Here is a 26,283-nt window from a genome sequence, read left to right on the forward strand (position 1 = left end):
TTTATTGTTATTGCTGTTTGAAATTTCCCTGAAGGAAGACGTGGGAAACAATCATTACCTCAGTAAACCGGTTAAACAAGAAGGAAAGCTTCTGCGAAAAAGTTACACCCCTTTGATACTGAAAGCACATAGGTCATCCGAATGTGTCTGTGAACAGGAAGACATAAAAGACTGTATATTCTTCTAACAAATTATGTGTTTCAGGTAAGAGGTTGCAAGAAATATTCTTACCGCTTAGCAAGTGGCCTGATCATCTCCTCCTGGGTTTTGCTAAAAAGGGAAAATTGAGCCCATGGTGCACCAAGGTTTTATACTAGAATGCATGTGTATGCTGAAGTAAGGAAAGTATTTTTGTGTGCTTGGCGGCAACTACAATGTTGTGAGCATTGTGTGATGCTGTCAAATCTCTTGATTTGTAGTGAGTATTTTACAGTATTTGTTGATATTCTCCCTTAAAACCCCCTTTCCCAGAACCACATGATTATGTGAAAACATGGCTGTTTGAAAGGAAAAGGAGGGCTTCATAGCTGTAGAAGAAAAAAGCCAAACCCTCCAAAATGTGAATTTGGAAACCACAAGGCAAAGAAAATGAACCTAAAAACGTAACTTTTGCCTCATTAGTGATTTTTGAACGTTCATTGTTATCAATGCACTTTGCATAATTCAAATGGAGTAACAGTGGCTGGCAAAGAGCCAAATCCTTTCCTGAACTTTGCACGCTGTTCTGAAAAGGATCAGGAGTTGGCCCAAATACAGACCTCATTCTTACTAACTGAACTTAGCAGGTAAGACTTAAACCCCATGGCATGCCGAGTTTCCAGTCTAAATGGTCAGTTTCAAATGCAAGCCTATATAAAAGAGACAGCGCTGTACGAGTCTCTGCTCCCTGCCAGGCCCTCCCTCTGCCGGGATCCAGGCTGGGAGAGGGACCCTCCTGCATCATGTAGGCTTCTCGTTACTCACGTGGACTTCCCAGCCCACTGAGGAGAACAGGGGAGCAGAATGCACAGACCAGCCTTTGGCGCTACAGCTAACCTGCCTGTTTTTAAAGGCCAGTGGGAAAGCAATGCTTCTCCTGAACAGTATGGAGAGTGCAGGAGATAAGCATTCACATACAGACAGATGGAGGTGGGCTCTGTGCGTGTGTGAATATTTGTCTGTCAGAGAAATGTGGGATGCTACACACAAAAAAGCCTTCGTGGAGAATAAGCAAGGTTTGCCGTTGGACTCTTATGTATCACTATAAACAGACTTTGTTTGGAACTTAAAGAAAATATTTTAGAAACAGTTGAAAGGGCATAAAAGGTATTGTATTTTCTGTGCCTCCATTATAGTCTTCCAGGTAGCCAAACTTTATTAAGGAAGATGGGGCAGGAGGGAGATACCATTCTTTTATCTTTTATTTTTCCTGAAACATTCCAATTTTCAAGACAGAAAAAAAAAGAATAGAAGATGTTATCTTCCTTGATTTAATGCATATATATCCTCTCCCTTCTCCTCTCCTCTCCCCTCCCTTCTCCTCTCCTCTCCCCTCCCTTCTCCTCTCCTCTCCCCTCCCTTCTCCTCTCCTCTCCCCTCCCTTCTCCTCTCCTCTCCCTTCTTTCCGTGATGATTGTTAATTTTTTCTGCAAAGAAGAGTGTCATCTTAATGTAAAAACATAGTGAACTTCAGGATTCACTCTGAGAGAAAGGTGCAGAGACTGTGATTGATGTTCATGATTAGATGACCATTCAAAGTGGTATGCATCATTTTGGTTATCTGGCTTAGTGTAACTTCATAAATGCTTCTTTTTTTTTCAATACAGTTAAAGCATACCAAAGCACACAATACGTGGAATCACTAAATTGAGTGCTTGAAAGAGTAGTTCAGCCTATAACTTGGAGATTTCATTTCAGCCTATTTAACTTCTCATTTCTCTTCTCATTCCTCATGCTGGGTGACAGAAGCCTATGTCACCTAGAGTTTGACTTCAAATGAAACAAAAATAAATAAAGTTGTGATGAATACCTTCTGTTGTAATATAGATTTTTATTGCAAGGCGCTATTATCTAAACTAATACAGTATAGATCTTGGGAACATATTGGAAAAGCTATTTGTGGAGCTAAGCTTTAGCAGTTTCTGAGCACGCTTTTTATCTTGCTAGCTTTTTTTTTTCCTGCTAGGGAGTGCATTTTTTTGTTGAATTATTAAATCAGATGTTTCTATTTCTTTTATGTGATAAAGTACCCAGCACAACTGTGTACTTTATGTAGTATTGCAATTCTGTGTCATTTGTGTGTTTAGGCTACATCTGTATGAGTAAATGAAACAGGCCAAGGCCTTGAGGGCAAGCGGCCCAGAATAGATTTTGGGTTTAGAACTAAACTCTCTTCCTAAAAAAGATACCCTCATGCCTACTGACAGCAGTCTCCAGTACATGCTGCCCATCTGAACCATAGGACTACTTGGCATGTGCCAAAATCCTATCGGGAAGTTTGCTAGTAACAGTATGATTGATGGTGAGCTTCTGCAGAAGCTCATGCTCCTGCCTTCTGATTTACTAAAAAAGATACAACCTCAGGCTTTGAAGATATATCTGTTTTGAAAAACAAAGAAACAAAAATGGTTGAAATTGATTTATTTATTATACATGCCATATCCAAGTTTTTGTGGTGTAGTGTTTTGAATATTCATTGGAGATCCATGTCTTCTGTGTTCTTCGACTTAACTTTCTTCACCTGCTTACACTAGGATAAAAAGTGGTAGAACATGAAGAAATCTGAGGCGAAAAAAATGAGGAAGATACTAATGAAACCGTCATTAAAGCAACCATTAATATGAAGATTTCCTACCTGCTTGTTTTAGATTCCTGCATTGTGTGCTATACAAGTGTAAAATAATGGAACTAATACGGACATTTTCTTTAGTATTTGTCATAATTAGTCGGTATTTAGATCAATAGTTTCAGGCATTCTGTTGCTTCTATTTAGGACTCCAGGATAATAATAATAATAGTAATGAGTCTGGAAATAAGGATCAGGCAAAAGAATATCTAGCTCCAGATTACGAAAATATTTCCACCCTATGGAATAAGTTATAAAGCAAAAAAAACCCAAAGAAATGTACTGCTTTCATTATACTAGATATTTTTGGATTGTTTAACTTTTGTTCTGTGCTTCATTTCAGTGGGTATGTAGCTCCAGTTCTGAACATTACTCTCTTGACCTTGGAACTGTTGAAAGACTTCCCTGAGGATTAATAAGAGTGAAGAGAAGAATCAGCCATGGCGTACTTTGGGAGGGTGCCTTTCTCATACAATGAATTTTGTGAAGGACAGGCTGGGGACCAAGCATCTTGCCCAATGTACCATTCTGGTTCTGCTGGACAGGTCTGTCTAGGATTCGATCGAATAGTTGATGAAGTCAGCAATGAATTTTTTTTTTATGGTTCATCACATTCACATCATCATGAAGAAATTTTTTTCCCATCAGACGTTTTTGGTCTGAATGTGCCTGACCAGCAGTTTTGTGGTCAGCCTCTCATTGCTTATGGTGAACTTTACCCTGGAAATCCTATCTCTCACTGGCAACAAGGCACAGTGTCACCAACGGTTGGCTTCAGATCTTCTTTACTATCTGATGACAAAAACTTCTCTCTGGTGGATCCCTACCCCTACCGTCAAGAGAGAGAACTTTATGGAGGGAATAGTAGAAGTCCAGTCACAAATGTGTTTGATTCAAATGTGGAAAGAGGCAACACAAATCTGAGTTTTCAGATAGGCTTTGACAATATTGATGCTCAGTGTCCCATTTTCACAGACAACTATCCATTTGGACAAGAAGCGAGAGATGAAAGTGGAAATGGGGAAGGTTGTTTAACCGATGCTTCCAGAAGATGTGAAATAGGACCTACCCGGCCCAGCAGCTCTGAATATGGCAAAGAGGTATTTAAACTTTCTCATATTAACAATGCTTAAATTTCTTGATTCTTGTTTGTGTCCTTGCACTTTTTGTATTCACTCACACTGATGCAACATGGATTAACAGCAGTGAGGGATGTCAAGGTCAAGAGGAAGGGCTTCTTCAAGTATATTGGAGGAAAAAGGAAAACTAGAGCAGTTGTGGGCCCGCTGTTGAATGAGACAGGAGCCATGGTGACAGAGTATGCGGAGAAAGCAGAGTTATTGGGCGCCGCCTTTGCTTTGGTCTTTACTGCTCAGGCCAGCCCTCAGGAGTCCCAGACTTTGGAGGTAACAGAAAAAGTCTGGACGAAGGAGGACTTCCCCTCAGTTGAGGAGGATCAAGTTAGAGATCAATTAAGTAAACTGGTTATCCACACATCCATGGGTCCTGATGGGATGCACCCACGAGTGCTGAGGGAGCTGGCAGGAGTCATTGCTGGGCCGCTCTCCGTCGTCTTTGAAAGGTCCTGGAGAACAGGTGAGGTGCTTGAGGACTGGAGGAAAGACAAGAAGGACCCAGGAAAGTACAGGCCAGTCAGCCTCACCTCCATCCCTGGAAAGATGATGGGACAGCTCGTTCTGGGCATCATCTCAAAGCGTGTGGAGGAAAAGAAAGCTATCGGAAGGTAGTCAACACAGATTCACCAAGGGAAAATCATGTCTGACTGATCTGATAGCTTTCTGCGGTGGCATGACTGGATGGATAGATGAGGGGAGGGCGGTGGATGTTGTCTACCTCGATTTCAGCAAGGCTTTTGACACCATCTCCCACAGCATTCTCATAGGGAAGTTTAGGAAGTGTGGGTTAGATGAAGGGACAGTAGGGTGGATTGAAAACTGGTTGAAACACAGAGCTCAGAGGGTCATGATTAGGGGCACAGAGTCTAGTTGGAGGTCCGTAACAAGTGTTGTTCCCCAGGGGTCAGTATTGGCTCCAGTCCTGTTCAGTATATTCATCAATGACCTGGATGAAGGGATAGCGTGCACCCTCAGCAAGTTTGGCGATGACTCAAAGCTGGGAGGGGTGGCTGACACACCACAAGGCTGTGCTGCCATACAGTGAGGCCTGGACAGGCTGGAGAGTTGGGCAAAGAGGAACCTTATGAAATTCAACAAGGGCAAGTGTAGGGTGCTGCACCTGGCGAGGAATAACCCCATACACCAGGACAGGTTGGGGGCTGACCTGCTGGAGAGCAGCTCTGTGGAAAGGGACCTGGGAGTCCTGGTGGACAACAGGATGACTATGAGTCAGCAATGTGCCCTTGTGCCAAGAAGGCCAATGGCATCCTGGGGTGCATCAAAAAGAGTGTAGCCAGCAGGTCAAGGGAGGTCATCCTCCCCTTTTACTCTGCCTTGGTGAGGCAGCACCTGGAGTACTGTGTCCAGTTCTGGGCTCCCGGGTTCAAGAAGGACAGTGAACTGCTGGAGAGGGTGCAGCATAGGGGTACGAAGATGATTAGGGGACTGGAGCACCTCTCTTATGAAGAAAGGCTGAGGGATTTGGGTCTCTTCAGTCTGGAAAAAAGACGGCTGAGGGAGGATCTTATCAACACTTATAAATACTTAAAGGGTGGGTGTCAGGAGGATGGGGACAGTCTTTTTTCAGTGATGCCCAGTGACAGGACAAGAGGTAACGGGCACAAACTTGAACATAAGAAGTTCCACCTAAACATGAGGAGGAACTTCTTTTCTTTGAGGGTGGCAGAGCACTGGAACAGGCTGCCCAGAGAGGTGGTGGAGTCTCCGTCTCTCTAGACATTCAAAACCCGCCTGGATGCATTCCTGTGCAACCTGCTCTAGGTGACCCTGCTGTGGCAGGGGGGTTGGACTAGATGATCTCCAGAGGTCCCTTCTAGCCGTACCATTCTGTGATTTAAAAAAACCTTATGAAAAATAAAACATTTATGCCTTGGGGGAAGCAAAAGCTTTTTCTCCTGTAGAGAGTTGTTGTCATGTGTCTTACAACTCAGCTGGCCAAAAGCAACTGTGAGAATTCTTATTCACTTTTAATTTGGTCTTTACTAGTTCCAAAGGTAGAGATGCAGAGAAGTGTCAGGTACACTTTCCAATAATTGTGTTACTTGATTTCTTGGCAGTCAGAATTTCCCACAGTATTTTTATATCTTTACAAGGAGGATGCTCTCAAACAAACAGTACGTGATTAGTTAAGAGATTTTTATACAGTATGAAAACCTCCAAGTATCCTCCTCTTTTGATTCTAATGTCTGAAGAGAACCCAGCAGACCATAAAAAATGACTTTTGAAGGGAAGGTGCCTACTCTGGCTAGCTAATGAGGATTTTATACTGGCAGAATCGGTGTCCTACCTGTTTCATGTTTTAGACAACTTATACTTAAAATGTCGATGCATTTCTGCAACCTACCTATTAAAAAAGACCTCATTTTAAAGTAACAGGGCCAGTTCCTCACCTAGAATAAAATTAAGTATCTCCATTGATTCTAGCCATTTCACACTAGAAGGTAATCTAGATTATTATCTAGAATGCTCCAGTAGCCTCATTTTATGGCTCATTGAACCATAAAACTACTATAGAGGGATAAATACAGAAATGTAGAGTAAGATGCGTTTGAAGGAGTTAACAAATCTTTATGTTCTGATACGAAACCTAAGATTCAAAATAACAATACATTATGCTGAATCTGCTTTTCTGTTGAGCCAGACTGTTGTCTTTGTGTCTAGTTTGGCTGACATGTCCTGATCCTGAGAGACAAAACATACCATGTCATGCCTTCACTATGTTCTGCATGCACTTATGTGAGCATATATAATTATTTTCTAAAAATAGACCTATCTACTATAACTGTGGAAGCTGGATCCTATGACACTCTGTCTTTAGCTGTCTTTTTGAAGCAAATACTTTTACATTTTTTTCCTCCTTCCATCAGGTGTTCATAGCTCCATTCGTGATTTTGCTGTTTTTAATAACGATGTCTTACGGGACTCCCATGACTCTCTCTGATGTGTTCTCTCCTCATTTTATTTCTTTCAGAATCCTGACATAGAGAAGGAAAAAGAAAATTATAAAACCTCTCTTTCCTCTAGTCCTTGTTAGCATTCTGGATCATTATAGGAATCCTGAAATAGCCTACAGGATAACTCTGCACTATGAATATTAAAAGACAGTTTAGGTTCACCTTCTGCTTTTAACTCCTAGTGATCACAATATCGTAAAGAAAAAGGGAAGAGACACTTGGTTGACTTGTTTCTATGTCTGGGAATAGGGAGAACTGTAGAAGTAAACATATGCAGACCTAGACAGATGGGGAGGGGGAGGGAAATATATCTGAGGACAGGAACTCTTAAGACTAATCCTGGGTACCGCATTTTGGAAGTTCAGTGATGAATACAAAAGAGGAGGGGATGAATAGGTGGAGAGCAAAAGGCTGTTGTTGCTTTTTACTTGTGATAGGAAAACTAAAGCATGCTGACATCATGATGAAAAGAATAAGCCTTCTCATGAGAAAAGTAGAAAATAGTGGGTTACAAATGAGCAGGAGGAGGTTAAATTGTGGTATGGGAAGAAGAGGTGCTAGAGGAAGTAAGCATATAAGAACAGTCACAAGCGCTTCTGTGATGGAGGAGGAGGGAATTATAGGGGAGGGAAAAGAAAAGATGAGTGAGTCAAGGGCGACTACAATCGAATGTGTGGGAGGATTTGATTAAGTCAGGGAAGTATTTGAGCTGTTTAGCTAGAAGAGGAAGAAATGGGAGAGAGGGGAGAATTGATTTGCAGCAGAAAAATCAGTGTGGTCACAGGAACTCCTTCAGGGAGAAACAGTCATGTCAGGATAGAAAGAGAGCCAAGGCAAGGGGCTGGCAACTGAACCTTGAGATGGTAAGAAAGGGAATGTAAGAGTGAAAGAAAGTTGAGAGAGGGAAGGGTAAAAAAAGCCTGTGAAGAAATAACTCATTGCTACTGGGCTGGGAGTTTTGGAAAAAATAAGGTCTGTGGGGTGACAGGGCTGATGCCAAGTAAGACTGTCAGAACAGTTGGAAAAGTGGAGCACAACAGCAAAAGAAAGAGAATGAGCACAGATTTGATTGGTGAGGTCCAGGCTGAGTAAATGATGTATCTGAGTAGTAGGAGATGAGAACCAAGCCTGCAGACAGAGTGAAATGGAAAGGATGCTGAAACATGGAGATTAGCATTGAGATAGGTCATAGGTATGCAAGATGAAATATTCACATTGCTGAAATAATACTGTCATTCTGATCCTTAGCTCTTGGATGCAGTTGTATGGCCCTAGGCTTTATTTAATGTATGCTAATCAAAATATGTCCAGTGTAATAAAGGAAACATTAATTTTCTCTGGCCTTGTTATCACCAAGTCAGATGTTCAAAAATACTAAAGAAACTGTCTTCATAACGTCCCTGTGAAAAGAGATTTTATTTTCTCCATGTTAGAAAGAAAAATGAATTACAACTTAAAAAGTATCCAGTAGATTTGCCTGCTCCATCTTCAATATTTATAATCTAACGTTTTCAGAATAACTAGCAAGACTCACTTCTTCACCAAAGACCAATCATCAGACCAAACTTCATGATTCCAGTTTGGGTGCTCCAGAAATGAGAAATGCACAATAAAGTGTTCATATTTGGGAAGGATGGTTCAGTTGACTTGCTTAGCAAAATGTGTGAAATCCGTGGATGGGAAAAGACAGATTCCAGTTGTCAGGGATGCACTCTGTTACTTTATCCCTGTTGTCATCAGTTCTCTCCATACGCAATTCTCTGTTTCGTTCACTGCACAGTTTCAGGTATTTGCAATGACTGGAGTCCTATAGAAAAATAACGTGATCGTGTAATTAATATTTTACCTTTATATGCAATGGGAAGAAAGTAAAGTTTCTGGACATCTGAAAATAGAAATGACAAAACTAAATCTCTCATGCATGTGATTCGTCAATGGAGTTGGAAGTATGTATATCTACTATGTACACCTCTGCCACCAGAACAAATCTGAGTTCGTTAGCAACGATATATTAATTCTCTCAGTGTAGACTATTACTAGTCTACACAGAATTCTAGTTTGCCATTAGGATTCACTCAGAAATGCTGCTGGCAAAGGGCTTCTGTGTTACTTCTGTCTCCTCCCGGAGAAGGGTCCAGGTTCCAGCTTTGTCCGTCAAGCTCCTTTTTGACATCCTTTAATAATTATTTAATCACATTCTTCTTCAAGCCATGAAGTTGAGGATCCATACCAGCGTCCTCAAGGCCAATCGTCCTTTCCCAGTCTTGGCCCTCTCCGAATTTAATTCCTCTCTGTTCCTCCTTCCTCAGTTCCCAGTTGCAGTTTTGCTCTTTTAATGTCTTCATTTCTGTTCCATGTCATGTCCCAGTCTCACTTTTCTTACCTGTGGCCTAGTTTTCTTAGCCTTTCATTTATCCACTATCTCTCTTTTTCAATGCACTTTTTCTGGGGCACTGTACGTCCTCTGTAATGACAGAATGGCAAGCAGAAAAGGAACCTTTTTGTGTTGCTGGAAGCAGCAGGTTTCCAGCCCTTCCCTCTTGTGGGAGTCTCCATCCACTGCTGCTGTAGGGTAGTCTTTAAGTTGTGCCTCCTTTGCAGTACAGGGCTTGGGTGATCCTTAGCTCTGTAGGGTCCCTGTTAATCTCCTGTTCCTCCTTCTGGCTGCTCACTTCTCCCTGCAGCTTCTTCACCATCAGTTTGACACTGCAGCCAGAGCCCAGCTCCCACCAGCAAGGCCACTACTGTCCCCAGCCTCAGGGAGAAGTATCAGACAAGCCCTGCAGACAGAGACCTGAGCTGCAGCATCCTTCCTCTGGAGCTCTGTGTGCGTCAAAGTCTCTGCTGTCCACAGGGGCAGTTTCTGCACCCCATGATGACGATTGCATCATGTGGCGTGTCTCCACCATTGCTACATAGTCGTCAGTGCAGGTTCTGGGCTCCCTTTACACCCTGCTGCAACAACTGCTGTAGCTTTACCTGCCTGCTGGGCTCTGTGAGCTGTGCTCCTACTCCTGGCTGTGGAGCTTGCCCACAAAACTAGCAATGTCTCTCTGAGCTTGTTCCGGCTTGAACTCCTCCATCTGGAATGTAGGGGCACACAACATTCCAGATGCAAACTTCCTAGAGCCTTGTCAATGTATATTTTTATAAAACTGCCCACCCTGATGCAAGTGTGATCAGGAATGGGTTTTGTTGTTGACGTTTTTTTATGACTACATAATTTTGGGAGGCCATTACTGTTACTAAATCATTCATAATTTCTAAATAATGAACCTCCACCAGAAGTTCGTATCAGAGGCTGCTGAGGTGAATTGTAAAGTAGGTGTCTATCCAAGGCGGAGTGCTATGTTTTCCGTGACTTTTGAAGGAGCTTTATCAGCAGTTCTTCAAATCTGGGGATGGTGGACTATTAATTTGTATTGCTAAATTTAATTTAATTCTCTCATTTCAACCCTCAGGGTTATCCATTGTTTTCCTTACCAGACATTTCAATTTTTCCTTTTATTGATGATGCCCCCTTATTATCTCTTAAGTTTCATAAGCACTCTCCTGTTGCTTGTGCCACTACATACAATGAGACTCCAGACTGATGGTATCTAAAAAGGTTTGTAACTTCTGAGCTTTCAGTTCTGCTATTGTGATCTCCCCACTAGCCAGCTCCCAACAGATCTGTCATCTTTCAAACTGTAGCTAAAATTTCCCAGCCTGCATCTTTTCATGTGTGTTGCAATTCCTTGCCCAGAAAAAAAAAACAAACTTAAGTTTGGTTTATTATTTATTATTAATTTTAATAAATTTACATGCTTGTATATAAATTACTATTAAAATGATAAAATACACCTTTCATCAAATCTCAGTTTCCTCCTCTGTGACATGTCATTAGTTGTTTCTCTTTCTGAATGCGTTTAAAAGTCAGTGTCTCAGTTGAGCTTTGTGTATGTCTCTCTGTACAACCGTAGAACAGGCTTGCAGATACAGTATTAAGCTCTTTGCTGGAGGTAATGTTCTGACCGAAGGGTACAATGGCAAACAGACAAGGGGGTGTTTTGACCCAAAATAGTATCTCAGACCCACGCTCTCGAAGTTTAGAGAAAGTATCTGGGGATTTTTCACGTCCAACAGAATACACTGGGTTTCTGTTACCTGTCTTAGGGAGTTAGCTGACAGGTGTATGGAATTTGAAGGGATTCTGAGCTTCCTTCTGGGTCAGGGAGAAAATAAGGATTAAAACTCACTGCAGCATAAGCTTCATTTTGTCCCCTCTCCCTTTTGTAAACTAAGCATACATCTTGTGCATTTAGAGTTATCTGTGCTCTAGCACTAGGTGAATTTTGAAAGCTTTGCCTAGAATTCCTTATATTCTGCACAGAGGGGAAAAAATCATCTTTAAACCCAGAGTAGCTGATGCTTTGTGACTTCGTGGTTTTTTTTTTCCTCTGCAAGCATTTAGAGTGCAGTCAAAATGGGATTATTAGTGCTTATTTGGAGCTCCATCAAGTCATGGGAGGGATGATGAGGGTTGAAAGTTAGTTCTCACAGAACCAAATGCAAGGTTAGCCTTATGCTCCTTCTGCTGCTGTTATCTACGTAACTGAGCTCTGTTGTCTTTTTGGTATTTTTAGTCTACAGGTTGGTCTATCCAGCTGGTTGAAGCAAATCAAGGAAGTAATGAAAACACAGTTGCTTTTTGCAATGCAGTTGAGAAGTAAGTATTGAAAAACCTTTATTCAGCCAACTATGACATGTCACTTATTTATATTACTTGGATTAGTTATCCCTGCGTATTGGGTTTGGCTGAGTTGGAGTTAATTTTCCCCATAGCAGCCTTTGTAGTGCTGTCTTTGTATTGGTAGCTAGAAAGGTGTTGACAGAACACCAGTGTTTTGGCTGCTGCTGAGCAGTGCTCGCACAGCATCAAGGCTGTCTCTCTCCAACATTCCCCCCTCAGAAGCAAGCTGGGGGTGGGCAAGATCTTGGGAGGGGACATAACCAGGACAGCTGACCCAAACTGACCAAAGGGATATTCCATACCATATGACGTCTGCTCAGCAATGAAAGCTAAGAGAGAGGAGAAGGAGGGGAGGGGAGCATTCATTATTACGATGTATGTCTTCTGAAGCAGCCACTGTGTGTCCTGAAGCCCTGCTTCCCAGGAAGTGGCTGGACATCACCTGCTGATGAGAAGTAGAGAATAAATCTTTTGTTCTCGTTTGCTTCCGTGCATAGCTTTTGCTTTTATTAAACTACCTTTATCTTGACTTATGAGGGTTTTTTTCCATCTTATTTTCTACCCACACATTGTCCTGCTGAGGAGGGGAGTGATAGAATGGCTTAGTGGGCACCTGACATCCAGCCAAGGTGAACCCACCACACCCTGAACAATGCCATAATTCCAGTATCTACTTAAATATGGAAACGCTCCTTATTTTGGTTTAAAGATTAAAATCCACAAAGGAGCGTTAATTCCAAAAATATTTTCTCCCTTAGCTCTCTCATTTATCAGTGATAAGTACATTGAACTCTTCAGTGTTGATGGTTTGTGGTATGTGAAACTTAAGATCCATTTTTCTGCCATTGTCTTGGGCAACATTAGTGTCTGCGTAGCTCAGAGCATGAAAAAAGAAGTGGAGGAACTGACTGACTGAAAACAGAATTACTACATACTGTCGTGATGAAAAGTGAGACTTAGCAAGCGACAAAAACTCCTTTAATTATTGTTTACAGTTAGAGTTAATAGCATGGCTTAATGGGATAAACTTTTTCTTTCTTAATCTTCTTCAGAAAAGGAAATCGTGTCGAAATCCAAGAGCATGAAGACATACAAGTTTTTAGACCATCTGTGCAGATTCATTTTCCTTTGTAGATATTCACTGATCGCACTATCAAGTTGTTAGCACAAATGCATGCTTTTTCCCCCAGAAAAGTAGTCGGAAAATGGAATGTTGCTTTTTTTTTTTTTTAAATTAGATTTTAATGAATTGACTGTATTAAAGGTCAGCCAAGCCTGCTTCTCTAAAGAAAAAAAAATATTAAAAATCCAGTTTGATTTTGCCCTGAAATTAAGAGTGAATATATTACATATTCATACGGGGTGGATGGTCAGGTTCAAAACATACTCATTCACATACGTCTCAGTTCTCTTTTTTTCCACAGTTCATCAGTCTGAACCGCAACCCAATTCTACTAACATCAGATGTATGAAGGCACATTCCACATGACAGGTTTTCCTCTCAGATATTCAGATTTTTTTAATGTCCAAACATTCTACATTTAACTTTGCACTTTAATTATAGGAAAAGCTTTCTATTGATTTTTTTTTTTGTGAATAAATGAGTTTATTTACAGGGCTAAAAAGATTAATAGAACTGTGCCATTCCTGTTTTGCAGTAACTTTTCTAGTGTGCATCACTAGCAAATACTCTTAAAAAGAAAATAAGAACAGCCTTTGCTTTTCTTCTGTCAAATAAATGAGAAAGCATTCTTAGGACAAAATGTCACAGAAAAAAAAAAAAAAAAGACTGAAACTTGTCATAAATTTGCAAATGACTAACATATTCAGTCTTGCCCAATGAGCAACCTTCCAGTCCCCAAAGAATCTCAATAACTGGCAGTTTCATACATCAGAGGCAAGATGTATAATTCAAACTCTGTGTCATGCAGACTTGCACCTGCAGCATGTAGCTCAAATAGAAACCCATCATGTTTTTTCTAGGTCATATTTGTACAGGTAGCGATCTATAATTGAAACATTTCATTGTACACAACTGTAAAGCAGTTTTCAAAATCCCTTTATCAGGTTACTTCTACAGTTATGGACATAGCTATAGGGAATGTTCATCCATGGGTGGCTTCAGAATACATCCTAAAGCGAGTTTGATACCAGAAGATGCCAAGCTGATAGTCTCAGGGTTCAATGCTGCAAAATGCAGAGTTACTCCGCCTCTGACTGACTTCAAGGTTGTGCTCTGCACCACAGAGAAATACATAGCATTGTGAAATGCTGTGACATAGCAAATCCTTATAAATGTTAGTACTTTCTGCACGTGCAGAGTTGTGGCAGCTCAGAAAACAAGTAGCACAAGACTTTTGTCATGTAGTGCTTGTGTAGTAATTCAGTTATGCCTTGGAAGACGTAACCTTTCAAAATTTTGTGATGGGCATGTTTCGCCCACCTGCTCAGGCCAGAAGCCCTTTAAATATATGAAAACAAGAGATGGACATAAATGAGCAACGCTTTCTGGAACTGAGTGCATTTTTATCTGAAAAGCATAAAAAGTAAATTCCTGTCCCCACATTATCCTAAAATATAGATAGTGTGGGGGTAGGGAGGGAGATGAAGATCGCTTAGTTTTGAAATGACTGCCAGTAAGTTGAGGAGGTGATTCATGCCCCTTGTGTGTACATAACCCATTAACTTGATGCTGGAGAATAGGGTAGCAAAGTTTCCAGTCATATTCAGTCTTTGGCCTTCTTACAGAAACAGGTTACAAGAGTGAATTTAGTGATAGGGGAAAGCTTTATGTGTACCTTGCTCGCAGAGAAAATAGACTGACATCAACTACATAGGTCACCAAAGCAACCTCTGTAGTATGATTTTTTTACTATGAGTATAAATCTATCTCGTACTGGAGGTATTGTCAAGCCTTATTTCCTTCTACCCCACTGAAACATTGTGCCTCCTGGCTTTTCATTATAAGAATTGGTCTGCTTCATTGGATTATTAATTTTGGAAGCCTAGGCTTCTTTTTTTCCTTTTCGTGCTATAGAAATATATGGCATAAAAAAGTAGTTCATACTGTTGTTTAAGAGGCTTGGGCGGCAGCCCTGAGGCAGGAGGTAACATGGTAATGAAGAACTTCATGCAAGAGAACTATGGCTCTCTGTAATCAGAGATGGTATAAATTGCTGCCAACTCAGAAGCTACAAAATGCTGCTTGAACTAACAAACAAAAAAAGAATGCAGTATGCTTAGTACAGGATGTCTGAGTTTAGCTACTAAAATATTCAGGACAATTAGTGAAATGTAAAGCTTCAGCTGGTACAATGTGTACCCTTACCTGCAGCTGCAAAGTGTATTTGCTTAAAAAGGAAGTTTAATCTCAGATGACAGACATAATACCTGTGACCAGTGTTCATTAGGAAACGGTACCTCAGGAGGAATTAGTTTCTGCAAGTCTTTGGTAATTGGAAGCAGGATGGGCAATATATTTTATAGGTAATGGTATATCAGAGGGACTCAATGACTGTACAGGTATCGCTCTCTACAGATATTTACATAAATACCCAGGGTTTTAGTAATGAGGATTTCAGATTGGATTCTAGAGCACTGTGAAAATAGGGACTTCTTAAGATTTTGCATAGAAAGCATGTTCCTGTATTCATTTTGATCAGCTGTCCTGGTCGCAGATGTCTGTGCGTGTGCTCTTGGTTAGTTTTATGTTAAAACTCTGTTATTTAAGCACATATTTGAGCAACCTCATTTCTACTGTGCCCAGTGTACACTGAAGTCTGTGTTTAAACTCCTTTTGGCTTCACTGAGGCTAAGGTCAGTAGTGATTCTGTGAAGTTCATGAGGATTTTACTGATGGTTTTCCTATTAAGTAAAAGAAGTAGTTATATGTATGCTATGTGATATGTTGTTATCTCACTATGAAGACAAAGTTTCAGTTGCTACCATCTTCCCCTCTGCACAAAATTTTATTCCTAACAGCTCTATATGTACTATTATTATAGGCGTCTTGTAGAATTTTTGTTTTGATCTTACAAGAGAGCTGAAATGCATACCTGTTTAGAGATCATTTCATCACATGTTCTTTTCAGAATAAGAAATGCCTACCCTGCTTTTGACTTGAAGACAAATACTGGGAAAATCTGGAGTGTCGCAGCAAGGTTCCCGGACCATATCCTTGGTGAATCAAAATTCAGAATTAGTGTTTGGACAGATTCTTCACCATATCCTCTGCTTCTTACGCAGCATGGTAAGTGAATGAAGTATCCATATCCTTCCACAATTCAGTTCCATGGAGATGATAACGAAATACATTTGTTATCTGGAAAGATACTTGGAGAGCAAGTCTTATCTGAGTCTTGAGTGACTTTGATCCAGAAGAAATTTAAGCTTGTGCCTAACTTAAAGTGTAGGGATAGTCCCCATGTAGTCGTGGAACTTCTCACAGCCTTGACTCTGTTTCTGAATCCAAGACTTAAGAGTCTGCTGTCACTAAAACTCCTCAGCACCCGAGGTTAAGTATAGGTCAAGGAAAGTATATGTTGGTTATAAAATGAAAAGAGAAATTCCAAGTGGGTGGCAAGAAAGGGAGAATAATTAGGAATTGTAAGAGTTTTCCCACAGAGGTTATAGAGTTTCCATCCTTGGAATTCCGTTTTTAAGGTCTTACAGTATAAAACCCTGAACAAGCTGGTCTGAATTCAGTGTTGACTCTCCTTTGGGTAGGAGTCTGGACTAGATGGACCTACTCAGGTCCTTCCCAACTGAAATTATTCTGTCACTTGTGAGTGTTACAATCTGACACTACTCTTGTGCATCTTCTACCACTTCATCTGCGGCGAATGGGAGAATCTTTGATTCCAGACCTGGTAATTTTTACTTCTTAAACCACATATGCAAAAATTAAATAAATTAAATCTTCTTCCCCCTCTCTTCTTGTGCTGCTTCATTAAGTGATAGTCTTTTTTTTTATTATTATTTAATAAATAATTTCTTCAGTTCTCAAGGAATTATTGGGCTGTAATAGGCTGAGTATTAGTTTGTTGGACAGGTTGAAAACTGAAAATCCAAAGATCTACAGAATGTCAGTCAACATATATTTAACAAAAAATAAAAATCTTCATAAATAAGGTAGCCAAGACTTACACATTCATTCATACAAGATTGGTTGCTTGATTTGGGAGCATCTACATAGTTACTGGAAAGCCTAGGAAAGTGTTAGATTATATCATCTAGAACCAATATTCTGTGGATTCCATGAGAGAAAGGGCTAAAGGTAGAATCATAGAATAGTTTGGGTTGGAAGGGACCTTTAAAGGTCATCTAGTCCAACCACTCTGCAATAAGCAGGGACATCTTCAACTAGATCAGATTGTTCAGAGCCCTGTCCAACCTGAACTTGAATGTTTCTAGGGATGGGGCATCTGCCACCTCTCTGGGCAACATGTTCCAGTGTTTCACCACCCTCACTGTAAAAACTTTCTTCCTTATATCTAGTCTAGATCTACCCTTTTTAGTTTAGAGACATTACCCCTCGTCCTATTGCAGCAGGTTCTGCTAAAAAGTTTGTCCCCATCTTTCTTGTAAGACCCTTTTAAGTACTTAAAAGCCACAACCAGGTCTCCCTGGAGCCTTCTCTTCTCCAGACTGAAAAACTCCAACTCAGCCTGTGCTCATAGGAGAGGTGTTCCATTCTTCTGGTCATTTTTGTGGCCATCCTTTGGACCTGCTCCAAAAGATCCATGTTTTTCCAGGGCTTGAGGGCTCCAGAGCTGGACACAGTATTCCAGGTGGGGTTTCACGAGATGGAGCAGAGGGGGCGAATCACCTCCCTCGACCTGCTGGCCGTGCTTCTTTTGATGCAGCCCAGGATACGGTTGGCTTGCAAGGCTGTGAGTGCACATTGTCGGCTCGTGTCCAGCTTTTCATCCACTAGTACCTCCAAGTCCTTCTCCTCAGGCTACTCTAAATCCCTTCATCCCCCAGCCTGTATTAATACCAGGTGTTGCCTGACCCGGCTGCAGGACCCTGCAGTTGTCATTGTTGAACCTCATGAGGTTGACACAGGCCCACTTCTTGAGCTTGTCCAGGTCCCTCTGGATGGCATCCCACCACCCAGGCATGTCAAATACATCACTCAGCTTGGTGTCATCTGCAAACTTGCTGAGGGTGCACTCAATCCCACTGTCTATGTCATTGATAAAGGTATTAAACAGTACTGGTCCCAATATGGACCCCGAGGGACAACACTTGTTGGTCTCCATCTAGATGTTGAGCCATTGCAGCCCTCTGGCTGCAACCATCCAACCAGTTCCTTATCCACTGAACTGTTTATCCATCAAATCCACCTATCTCTAATTTAGAGAGAAGGATCTCGTGGGGGACCATGTCAAAGGCCTTACAGCAGGCCACATGGACAACATCCGTAGCTCTTCCCTCGTGCAATGATGTAATCACTCCATCTTGGACCAGAAGGTAGTATTTCCAGTGCTTCTGTTAGCTAAGCAAGGGATCTACACTGAAGTTCCCTGTAATGCAAGTCTTAACTACTGGCAAATGCTTTATCATATAGCATTTATCCTACAGATTGTTCGATCTTCAGTCTGCTTAACTTACAAAATAGCTTTAGAAAGTACAGCTAAAACTGAAGTGAATATAAGACAGTCCCTATTCTAAACTTGCTTGCAGACTAAGTAAAGAATAAGATATAGTTAGAGTGGGGGGAGGGAGTACACTTTTTTGACCCATCTAATATAAAGAATTGTTCAGTCATGCAAAAAACATTTGGCAGAGTAAGGAAAGGAAAATGGGTCTACTGAGTGCAAATGAACAATACTAGCAAGTTTCAGATTTTTTGCAATGAATGACCTGAAAAAAGCACGTTACAATTATAATTCAAGATTCTGTGCCATTCTTCTTTTTTTGGTGGGTATAAATTTAGCAAACAGGAACTGCAGTTTACGTTTCAAACGAGCTATGACGACTTGCTTAAAGCAGCGAGTTGGCAAAGGGCTAGATGTTTAAAACTAGTAAAACTGGTAGAAGAAGTTTAATTGAAGTGGCTTTCTGAGCAATTGCAAAGAAAATGAAAATTTTTGGAAGGAACTTTTGAATCCATTGATGCATTTCTCTCCCCCCCCCCCCCCCCCCCAGAGAAAACCAAACTAAAGCAAAAAACCATGCTAGCTATGGTAAACCAACTATGGTTTATTTCAGCTTTGTTTTTGTCGCAGACCCCTTCCCTAGAAATGTCAGATGTTTTCTGAAGGCTTTTTGGTATCAGATTCCCTTAGACTTCCCTGCAAAAATGATCTCGTATTTCTTGGGTCGTTCTAAAATAGTAGCAGAGCAACTCTGAGACAGATTTGGTGGTATGAATTGGCTGATGTCAATGACTGGGTAATTCAGAGCACCATTAAATGTGATTGTTTGGTTAGGCTCGGTTTGAACCAGTTGTCTGAACCTGGACCAGTGTAAATTAGTCAACACACAAGTCTGGGTTATGAGTTTAGTTTCTGGGGATTTGTATTTGACTGTAGGTAGTTTGCATTTTTATACCAAAGCGTTCACTTACAGTTTCTAGTAAGAGCTCTTACAGCCTCTAATATTGGAGCAATAAAAAAAAAACCATGAATGAACAACTGAAAGGAAAATCTACTTTGGCTTTTCTGATTTCAGCTACAGACAGTGAGATTGCCTGAGAGTTGTGGAGGATGTCCAGACTTTATTTTGCATTGTAAAACCATCTCAGTACGTTACATGAAGACTTTTCACTGAAGAGTCAGATCTTTTTCTGCTAGAGAGAGGTATCTCAAACTTGTGGCATCAGTGCTGGTGCAGCATGCTCTGCATACCTGTAAAGACTAAACTCATCAGACATGCTTGTAATTTGACTGCCAGATTATGCAGCTATTTTTTTCCTTTTTTTGATCAGTTCTTCAAAAATGGGCAGAGAGGAAGTAGCACTGGAGAAAATTCTCAAAATGCTAATGTATTTCTGACTATATGTTATATTAAATAATATAATATATTACATAAATATTACATAAATAAATAAATATGTATATAAAATGCATATGATCATTAATTTACTTCTTGGTTATGGCTAAAAAGGTGTGCACAGGAGAAACAATAGCAAGTAAAATTCCGGAGCCTTCTTGTGTCAGAGTCAAGTTTTGCATCAAGTCATGTTTGCACATTGGAAATGTACCAAGATATTCATCAGGAAAAGGAGAAAAAAAAAATCAAGTTGCCATTTGTTTGTTCCTATTTGCTTGGGAAAGTTGCTCAGGTCTTCATTCCAGCTCCCTAACAAATTGATAATTTCCTCTAAATGGACGAAGATTCTGTGACTTGTTGTAGAGTATTTGAAGCAAAATGAAAACAAAAAATAATCAGGTGTGGCTTGATCTAATTCCTCTTGATGGAGCTAGTCTGCAGCAGAAGTTAGGAATTACAAAGAAATTCTTATTTTCTTTGCTCAAGTATCTAGCCTGGAATTCTCTAGTAAGCTACTATTAATTTTTCTTGCTATCTTTATCTACAGCTGGCTGTATCGCTCATGACTTAATTGTAGAGATCCTCCATTGCACAAATCAATACCCAGTCCAGGAGGAATGTCTTCTAAGTGTTTGCGGGTCTGATGAATTCTTACAAAAGTAAGTATCTCCTGAAGAGACAGTATTGAGTATGCCTTGTGTAATATAAGCTGTGCATTTAATGCACTCTGCTTACATGCCATGTAAACAGAACCACAGGGAGAGTTAGAGTATTATGTTCCAAACACTTAATGTATAGTTTCTGAAACTCCCAGAACATTGTGGTACCTAGGTTCTACAGAGGTGATGGTGTGCTCTAGTGCAAGGATTCAAATTCTGGCTCCTTCATATAAGCTTTTTGGAACCTTGAATAATTTGTTTAACTCCATTGCCTTTGTGTACTTTCTCATCCGTAATACAAGGATGTTGCTACTTCCAGTATCTCATAGGAGTCTTATAAGCATGAGGGGGGTATGCATATCCTCAAAAGGGAAAATCACCAAAGGGAAGAGAAAAACAGTATTATACAGCTGCATAGCAGGTGATTTTTCTTCATATCCAGTTGCAACTAGTAAAGTAAATGAAGTCAGCACCATGGTGCCGACTGCAAGTTGAAGTAAAACACATTATACATACAAACAAGTCTTTCTGAATGTATGTAGTCTACAAGTAAGGAAGTAAGTGCTCTGATCTGCGTTCATTCAAATAAACGTGGAGGTTGAAAGCACTACTGGACTCAGCTAGTTGTTTCTTGCCCTCTGGCAGCTTAAATTCAGCTGTGAGCATAAGTGAGCAGATTTTGTGTTGAAGCAGCTAAAGTGCAGATGCTTGTTGTCAGCGGTGCTGTAGGGACGGTGACTTTCAGCAGAAGGGGAGAAGTTGGCAGTTCTCTGTGGTAACGCGTTAAGCTGGCACTGCAGGGATCAGCTCATCTGTTAGATAAGTGTTAGATAAAATAGTATACATCTATAATTGAAAGGGAAATTTTTAGCAGCAGTCATATTTGTAGCATAGCGTAAAGATTACCTGAACTAGCCCAGAGCAAGTCAGCTTGATTAATGGAAGTAATGTAGTTGTGAGAGCAAGTGTCACGCTGTGTAAATTAGCTTTGCTCTCTATCCAGCTTGGACACTTCTGCTCTTACACAGGTACACAGGTCAAATGTTCAAATGTTTATGGTGAATTATGCTTTGCAACTAAAGATGGAGACTTCAGCGTTTCTAAGCCCACTCTTCACTTCTTCAAATCTCCGTAAAGCAGGAGCTGGTACAGCAGAGCACTGCGTGAAGCATTGCAGCGCTAGAGCCACCGAGCAGAGAATCAGGTCATACATAGATCCGTTAATTACATAAGAAGGCCAGGGCTTTTTTTTTTTTTTTTTTTTTCATTTTATTTTCAAGACTCTCTTCTCATTTCAAACTAATTGCTAAAGAAAATGGAAATAATGAGTCATTGTATGGAGGGTGAGCTCAGTGCGTTTCAGCACAGTGTACAGTATGTTCTAAACAGTTTTATTCTCACTGTTGAGAAGAACGCGTCAATAGTGGACTGTTTAAATTCCTGCACTTGCAGAATCTCTGCACGTCTCATTAGCAGTGAAACAAGGTCAATAATGTTCTCAGCTTTTTTGCTTTGCTCCTTCACTGTCATGCAGAAAGCACTGAGCTGCACTTCTGGCCTCGGCAGCTTGTAATTCTATACTGTGGCGTACTTTCAGCTCCCTTTCTTCTACCTCCTCATCAGAGTCCTGTATCTGAAATTTAAAACCCCAGACCATAGTGATCCCCTGGGTAGCTTAACACGGCCTGTGGAGTTGCCTCAGGGTAAAATTTTTCCTATGTTTGGGCTATCTTTTAGTGCAAATTGGTTTCCTCGTGATGTTGCTAACAGAGTGATTTGATGTACTTGTGCAGAGTTCCTCCCCAGAAGAGTATTTGGAAATTGTTCAGGGATAAATTCCAGTAGAAGTTCCCCAAGTTATGAGACAGCAGAGGGAATAAATACTTTGATGCTCCTGCTTTATTGTAATCCAGAAAAATTTAAAGTGAAGCCAAAACGGTGACATGATGAATTGTTCTCAGACCAGAGTGGTTTAGTGAACCAGACAACTTTGTGACGATTTGTCAAAAGCTTTCATTTACTATTATATTGGACTGTATTAATGAGCACTTCATCCTGCCTCCTGCAGAAGCACCTCAAAGACTTGATGGTTTCTGGAATCCATTTAGCTTTGTATGAGATGGGGAAAGAAACACTGTGCTAATGACCATTACACTCAGCACCACAAGATTTCATCATCCATTATTCCCTTCCTATGGAGATATCCTTGAGCACACGTCCTATCTGACTCACAAGTAGAATATCAGATTTCAAATATTCAAATTAAAAAAGAAAAAAAAAAAAACCAAACCAGAAAGCTGCATATAGGCTGGAGGTCAGAGCATAACTAATAGAGCCATCTGTGAAATACTTACCTGGGATCTCATTTTGTTTACTGATCAGGAATCCTGTCCTTGTCTCAACCTGCAGGCTTTCTTTTTCTTCCTACATTTCCTTTTCTCTCAAGTTTTTTCTTATAGCGCCTGTGGAAGCTGTCAGGATTCATTGCCACCTCGTCCCTGCCCCCTCTGTCATTGTAAGGTGTACGTTAGTTACTTTCCCAGTTGATTTGCTGCAGTTCCTTTTTTAGATGTTCATTGTAAGTGCATCTGGAGGCAGAACCCTGTCTGAAAGACAGAGACTCCTTGAAAGAAAAGGAGTTAAAACCCATATTTGTGTCATCAATTTTTACCACTATTCGTGGAAGTTTCTGATTTTCATACGTATCCACGGACCCTCCTTCTCTGGGTTTCCCAGCTGTGGGTGTGCTCTCCACTCCCTTGCGCTCGTTCTGTTCATGATCATCTTTTATTTCTTGGAGGGCCATCTGTTCCTGAAAATCCTTTGCTTTATCATCCCGTCATCCAAACCTTCTATATTACCTTTAAATCTTGCCCTCACAGTTTCCCATCTTTCCTTAGATTTAGAATGGATGTCCCTAAAAATGATTTTATGATGACCTTCATGAAAGAAGTTATATAAAAATAAATTAAATCGTGTCTAAGCAGCTTGTGTCAAATAACTCCTAGCTCTCAATGCCAGCAGCAAGCCAAAACCAGTCCTCCTCATGTGACAGAAATTAGTCAATCCTCCATTTAGACTTTTTTGTCTTTAGAACTACAGGCCACAAACTCAGGGCATCCTGAAATGCCTAAAACAAAACACATAAGTGTATATAAGAATATGGTGCATTCTTTTTTATTTTATTTTAATTTTTTTAATTTATTTTTTTATTGATCTGTCTGCTAGCAAGAGGTTGCAGTAATGCAGACCAGCAAAGGAGTGTAGTCCAAGAATATTTATAAGCTTTATTTCCAAACATGCTTTTTTTTTTTTTTTTGAAGGCATCGGATTTTTAAAGGATCTCTTCATATGTATTTTTAATTCTGTCCATACTCTACCATAGTGTAATTTGCACAGTTACCTTATTGCTTTGCAGTTTAGCCAATGTAGTGAGCAGGGGTGTGGAATGGAAAAGTCTAAATACTTATAATTTCTGCTCATATGCTTGCCTGTGACCTTATTGATGACATTTTTTTGCCTTACTAATTCTATTCTCTGAGAATTGAGACCTAAATAAGAATTGGTTTTCACTCAAAGTGAAGTTTAAGCTATTAATTATACCCTGGGCAAATTTATACTCATGCAGATTGGGATCATAAGAAGCAAGCACCTTTTGGATGAATATGTTCTTTGTAAAAAATAAACTTCATTTTCTCTTGTCAGTGCAGATTAAGTTTCTCATTCAGAGACACTGCTCAGCTGAGTCCTTTTTAAAAAAAAAAAAAAAAGTCTGATTGAACTGTATTAGGATTTGGCGCTTATAGCACATGAGAGAACCTTGCTGTGGGGAAGCAAAATCATCTAGTGGTGAGGGAGTCTCAAGAGAGTGAGGGATTTTCCCTTTCTCTGCTTCTGATATATTGTGAGACCACAGGCAATTCACGTCACTTTGACCAGTTCATTACCATGTCTCTGAAAAACAAAGACTGCCTTTTGCTTTATGTCTTTTGTCATGGTGTTCTCGTCAAAGCTGTATTATCCATGTAGCAATTCCCATAAAAAAAATAGGGGGGAAAACTGTTGAGTTCATAATGTTGTAGCATTTTTATTTGTGTTTCCTTTACAGAGCTCAGAGCACTGTAAACCGGTTACTAGTAATTGTGCTGTCCTCCAAAGGGGGCTACATTACTTCTTTCTTAATAGTACAGGTATAGTAGCAGATCTGCATAGTGTGTTACAGCCTGGGGTGCGGCTAAAAGGTAGTCTGTCAATCTATGGCAGATACACTTCTGTTTCTTGTAGTTTACTTTTCATCTAGACCGGGTTTCCACATTATTTTACTGAGGCGTTAATCCATTTTGTCTAGTCTCTCGTGTCACAATACCTGTCAAAACTTTTCTCTTCGTATTTGTGCAAACAAAATCCACTCATGAAGTCAACTGTATCGCCAATACTTCTGACTGCAGTGTTTCAGGCAGCATTGCTATGTCAATAAAGGATTTGATCATGTATAGTATCTGCCTGACAGAGCAGAGCTAACACAAACCACTAGAGTAAATGTAGTTACGACCACAAAATTCAACTTCTGTTGGTGTAGCTTGTTTTGCCTGAAAGCATGATAACATGGAATAATTGCAAAAGATAGTTTTTATACGTCTGTGGTAAAAAAATTGTAACTACAGAGGAGGGTATAGCTATACCAGTTTACACTAGGAGAACACTCTGCTGTATTGCTATAGCTATACCAAATTCTGTCATTGGCTTGGTTTAATGTCTGCATTCCAATAAGAATCTGTGTACTGGAGGAATCAGGAAAAAATGACTCAGGACTCACAGATGTGTTTCTTTGTAATTTTCTTGTTACCATGTCTGTCCTAAGGTTGAAGGTAAGGCAGAATGGAAAGAGCAGGAATAATGGTGGGGTAAAAGGTAAAAACCAGGTGTGATTCAGTTCTAAAAGGTGTAAGGATCACGGGAGAGTTCATCATCAGAGTCATGGGGCAGACATGGTTAGGTGAAATGAAGAGAGAAAGAAGTTTCAAGAAAGCCATGGGTAGGCACAGCACAGACCTGAGCTGAGGAGCACCAGAAGAGAATCTGTGCATTGGTACAGTCTGAGGAACCAGGAATCGGTCACTTGGACTTTTGCTTGTAAAGGGATTTGAGAAGGGTTGAGGCATAACAGTGATGTGCTTTCCACCAGTACAGGTATTTCATTGTGTTGGTGTTAACTTCCCTCACTCTTACAGCTGTACTTTATGCTTTTAAAATCAGGGAATTTTGCAAATGTATGGAAGTGCTATCAGAGGACCTTGCTTTAGGTATGTGTTATGTCAAATGGAAATGGGTTTCTCCTCTGTGACCTGTATTTAAAAAAAAAAATAAAAAATCCTATATCTACGCTTACACCTTTTGTGACCTCTAATGGAGAGTATGTATTTTACTTAACTACAGTGCAGTGTAGGTGCAGAACATTTACAAGATATATGAATTCCCTGTAACTGTGCTGAATGGCAATTATGTACAGCACACTCATTTAAGTTTAACCATTCATTTGTGCTGGGGACTTCTGCTGCCTCGTGAGATATGAGTCTCTTTCCTAAGTCATGCTTTCCATGATTTATTCATAGGGTGAGTGGGTTTTTTGGAACTAAATCCAGCCAGTTTTATTCAGACATTCCATCAAAAGGTCTTTTTTGGTAAAAAGAAACACAGTTTACATCTGAATTCCGAGTTTTCCGTGGCACTTGACAGGCCAGAAAAGAATCATCTTTCCTTCAGGCCCAGGGAGTTCTGAGACAATTTACCATGCTGTAAATCCATATAAATATGGATTGTTCCTTTTGGTGCTTCTGTGGCTGGAGTCTTGAAAAAAAGCAACATGAATCTAATTGAACATGTACTAGAGTTGTACCTGATGATGCATATTAACTTGTTTTGGTTATGAGTTTGCCTTTGCAAAAATCAGTGTCATTTT

The 26,283-nt window shown here is 40.3% G+C and overlaps 1 protein-coding gene across 1 annotated transcript in view; it reads left to right on the forward strand.

Annotated features, from left to right (window-relative positions):
* The window catches only part of PIK3C2G (phosphatidylinositol-4-phosphate 3-kinase catalytic subunit type 2 gamma), a 284,737-nt gene that overhangs the window by 70,718 nt on the left and 187,736 nt on the right, over window positions 1-26,283 (forward strand). Inside the window, exons 3-6 of the mRNA XM_074585602.1 lie at window positions 3,168-3,924; window positions 11,561-11,643; window positions 15,759-15,916; window positions 20,213-20,324. Of these exons, the coding sequence (XP_074441703.1) occupies window positions 3,265-3,924; window positions 11,561-11,643; window positions 15,759-15,916; window positions 20,213-20,324 (1,013 nt within the window). The 5' untranslated portion in view covers window positions 3,168-3,264. The remainder of the gene's footprint in view (window positions 1-3,167; window positions 3,925-11,560; window positions 11,644-15,758; window positions 15,917-20,212; window positions 20,325-26,283) is intronic.

The sequence above is a fragment of the Larus michahellis genome, chromosome 1 (assembly GCF_964199755.1).
Source record: "Larus michahellis chromosome 1, bLarMic1.1, whole genome shotgun sequence".
In the NCBI taxonomy this organism is placed as follows: Eukaryota; Metazoa; Chordata; class Aves; order Charadriiformes; family Laridae; genus Larus; species Larus michahellis.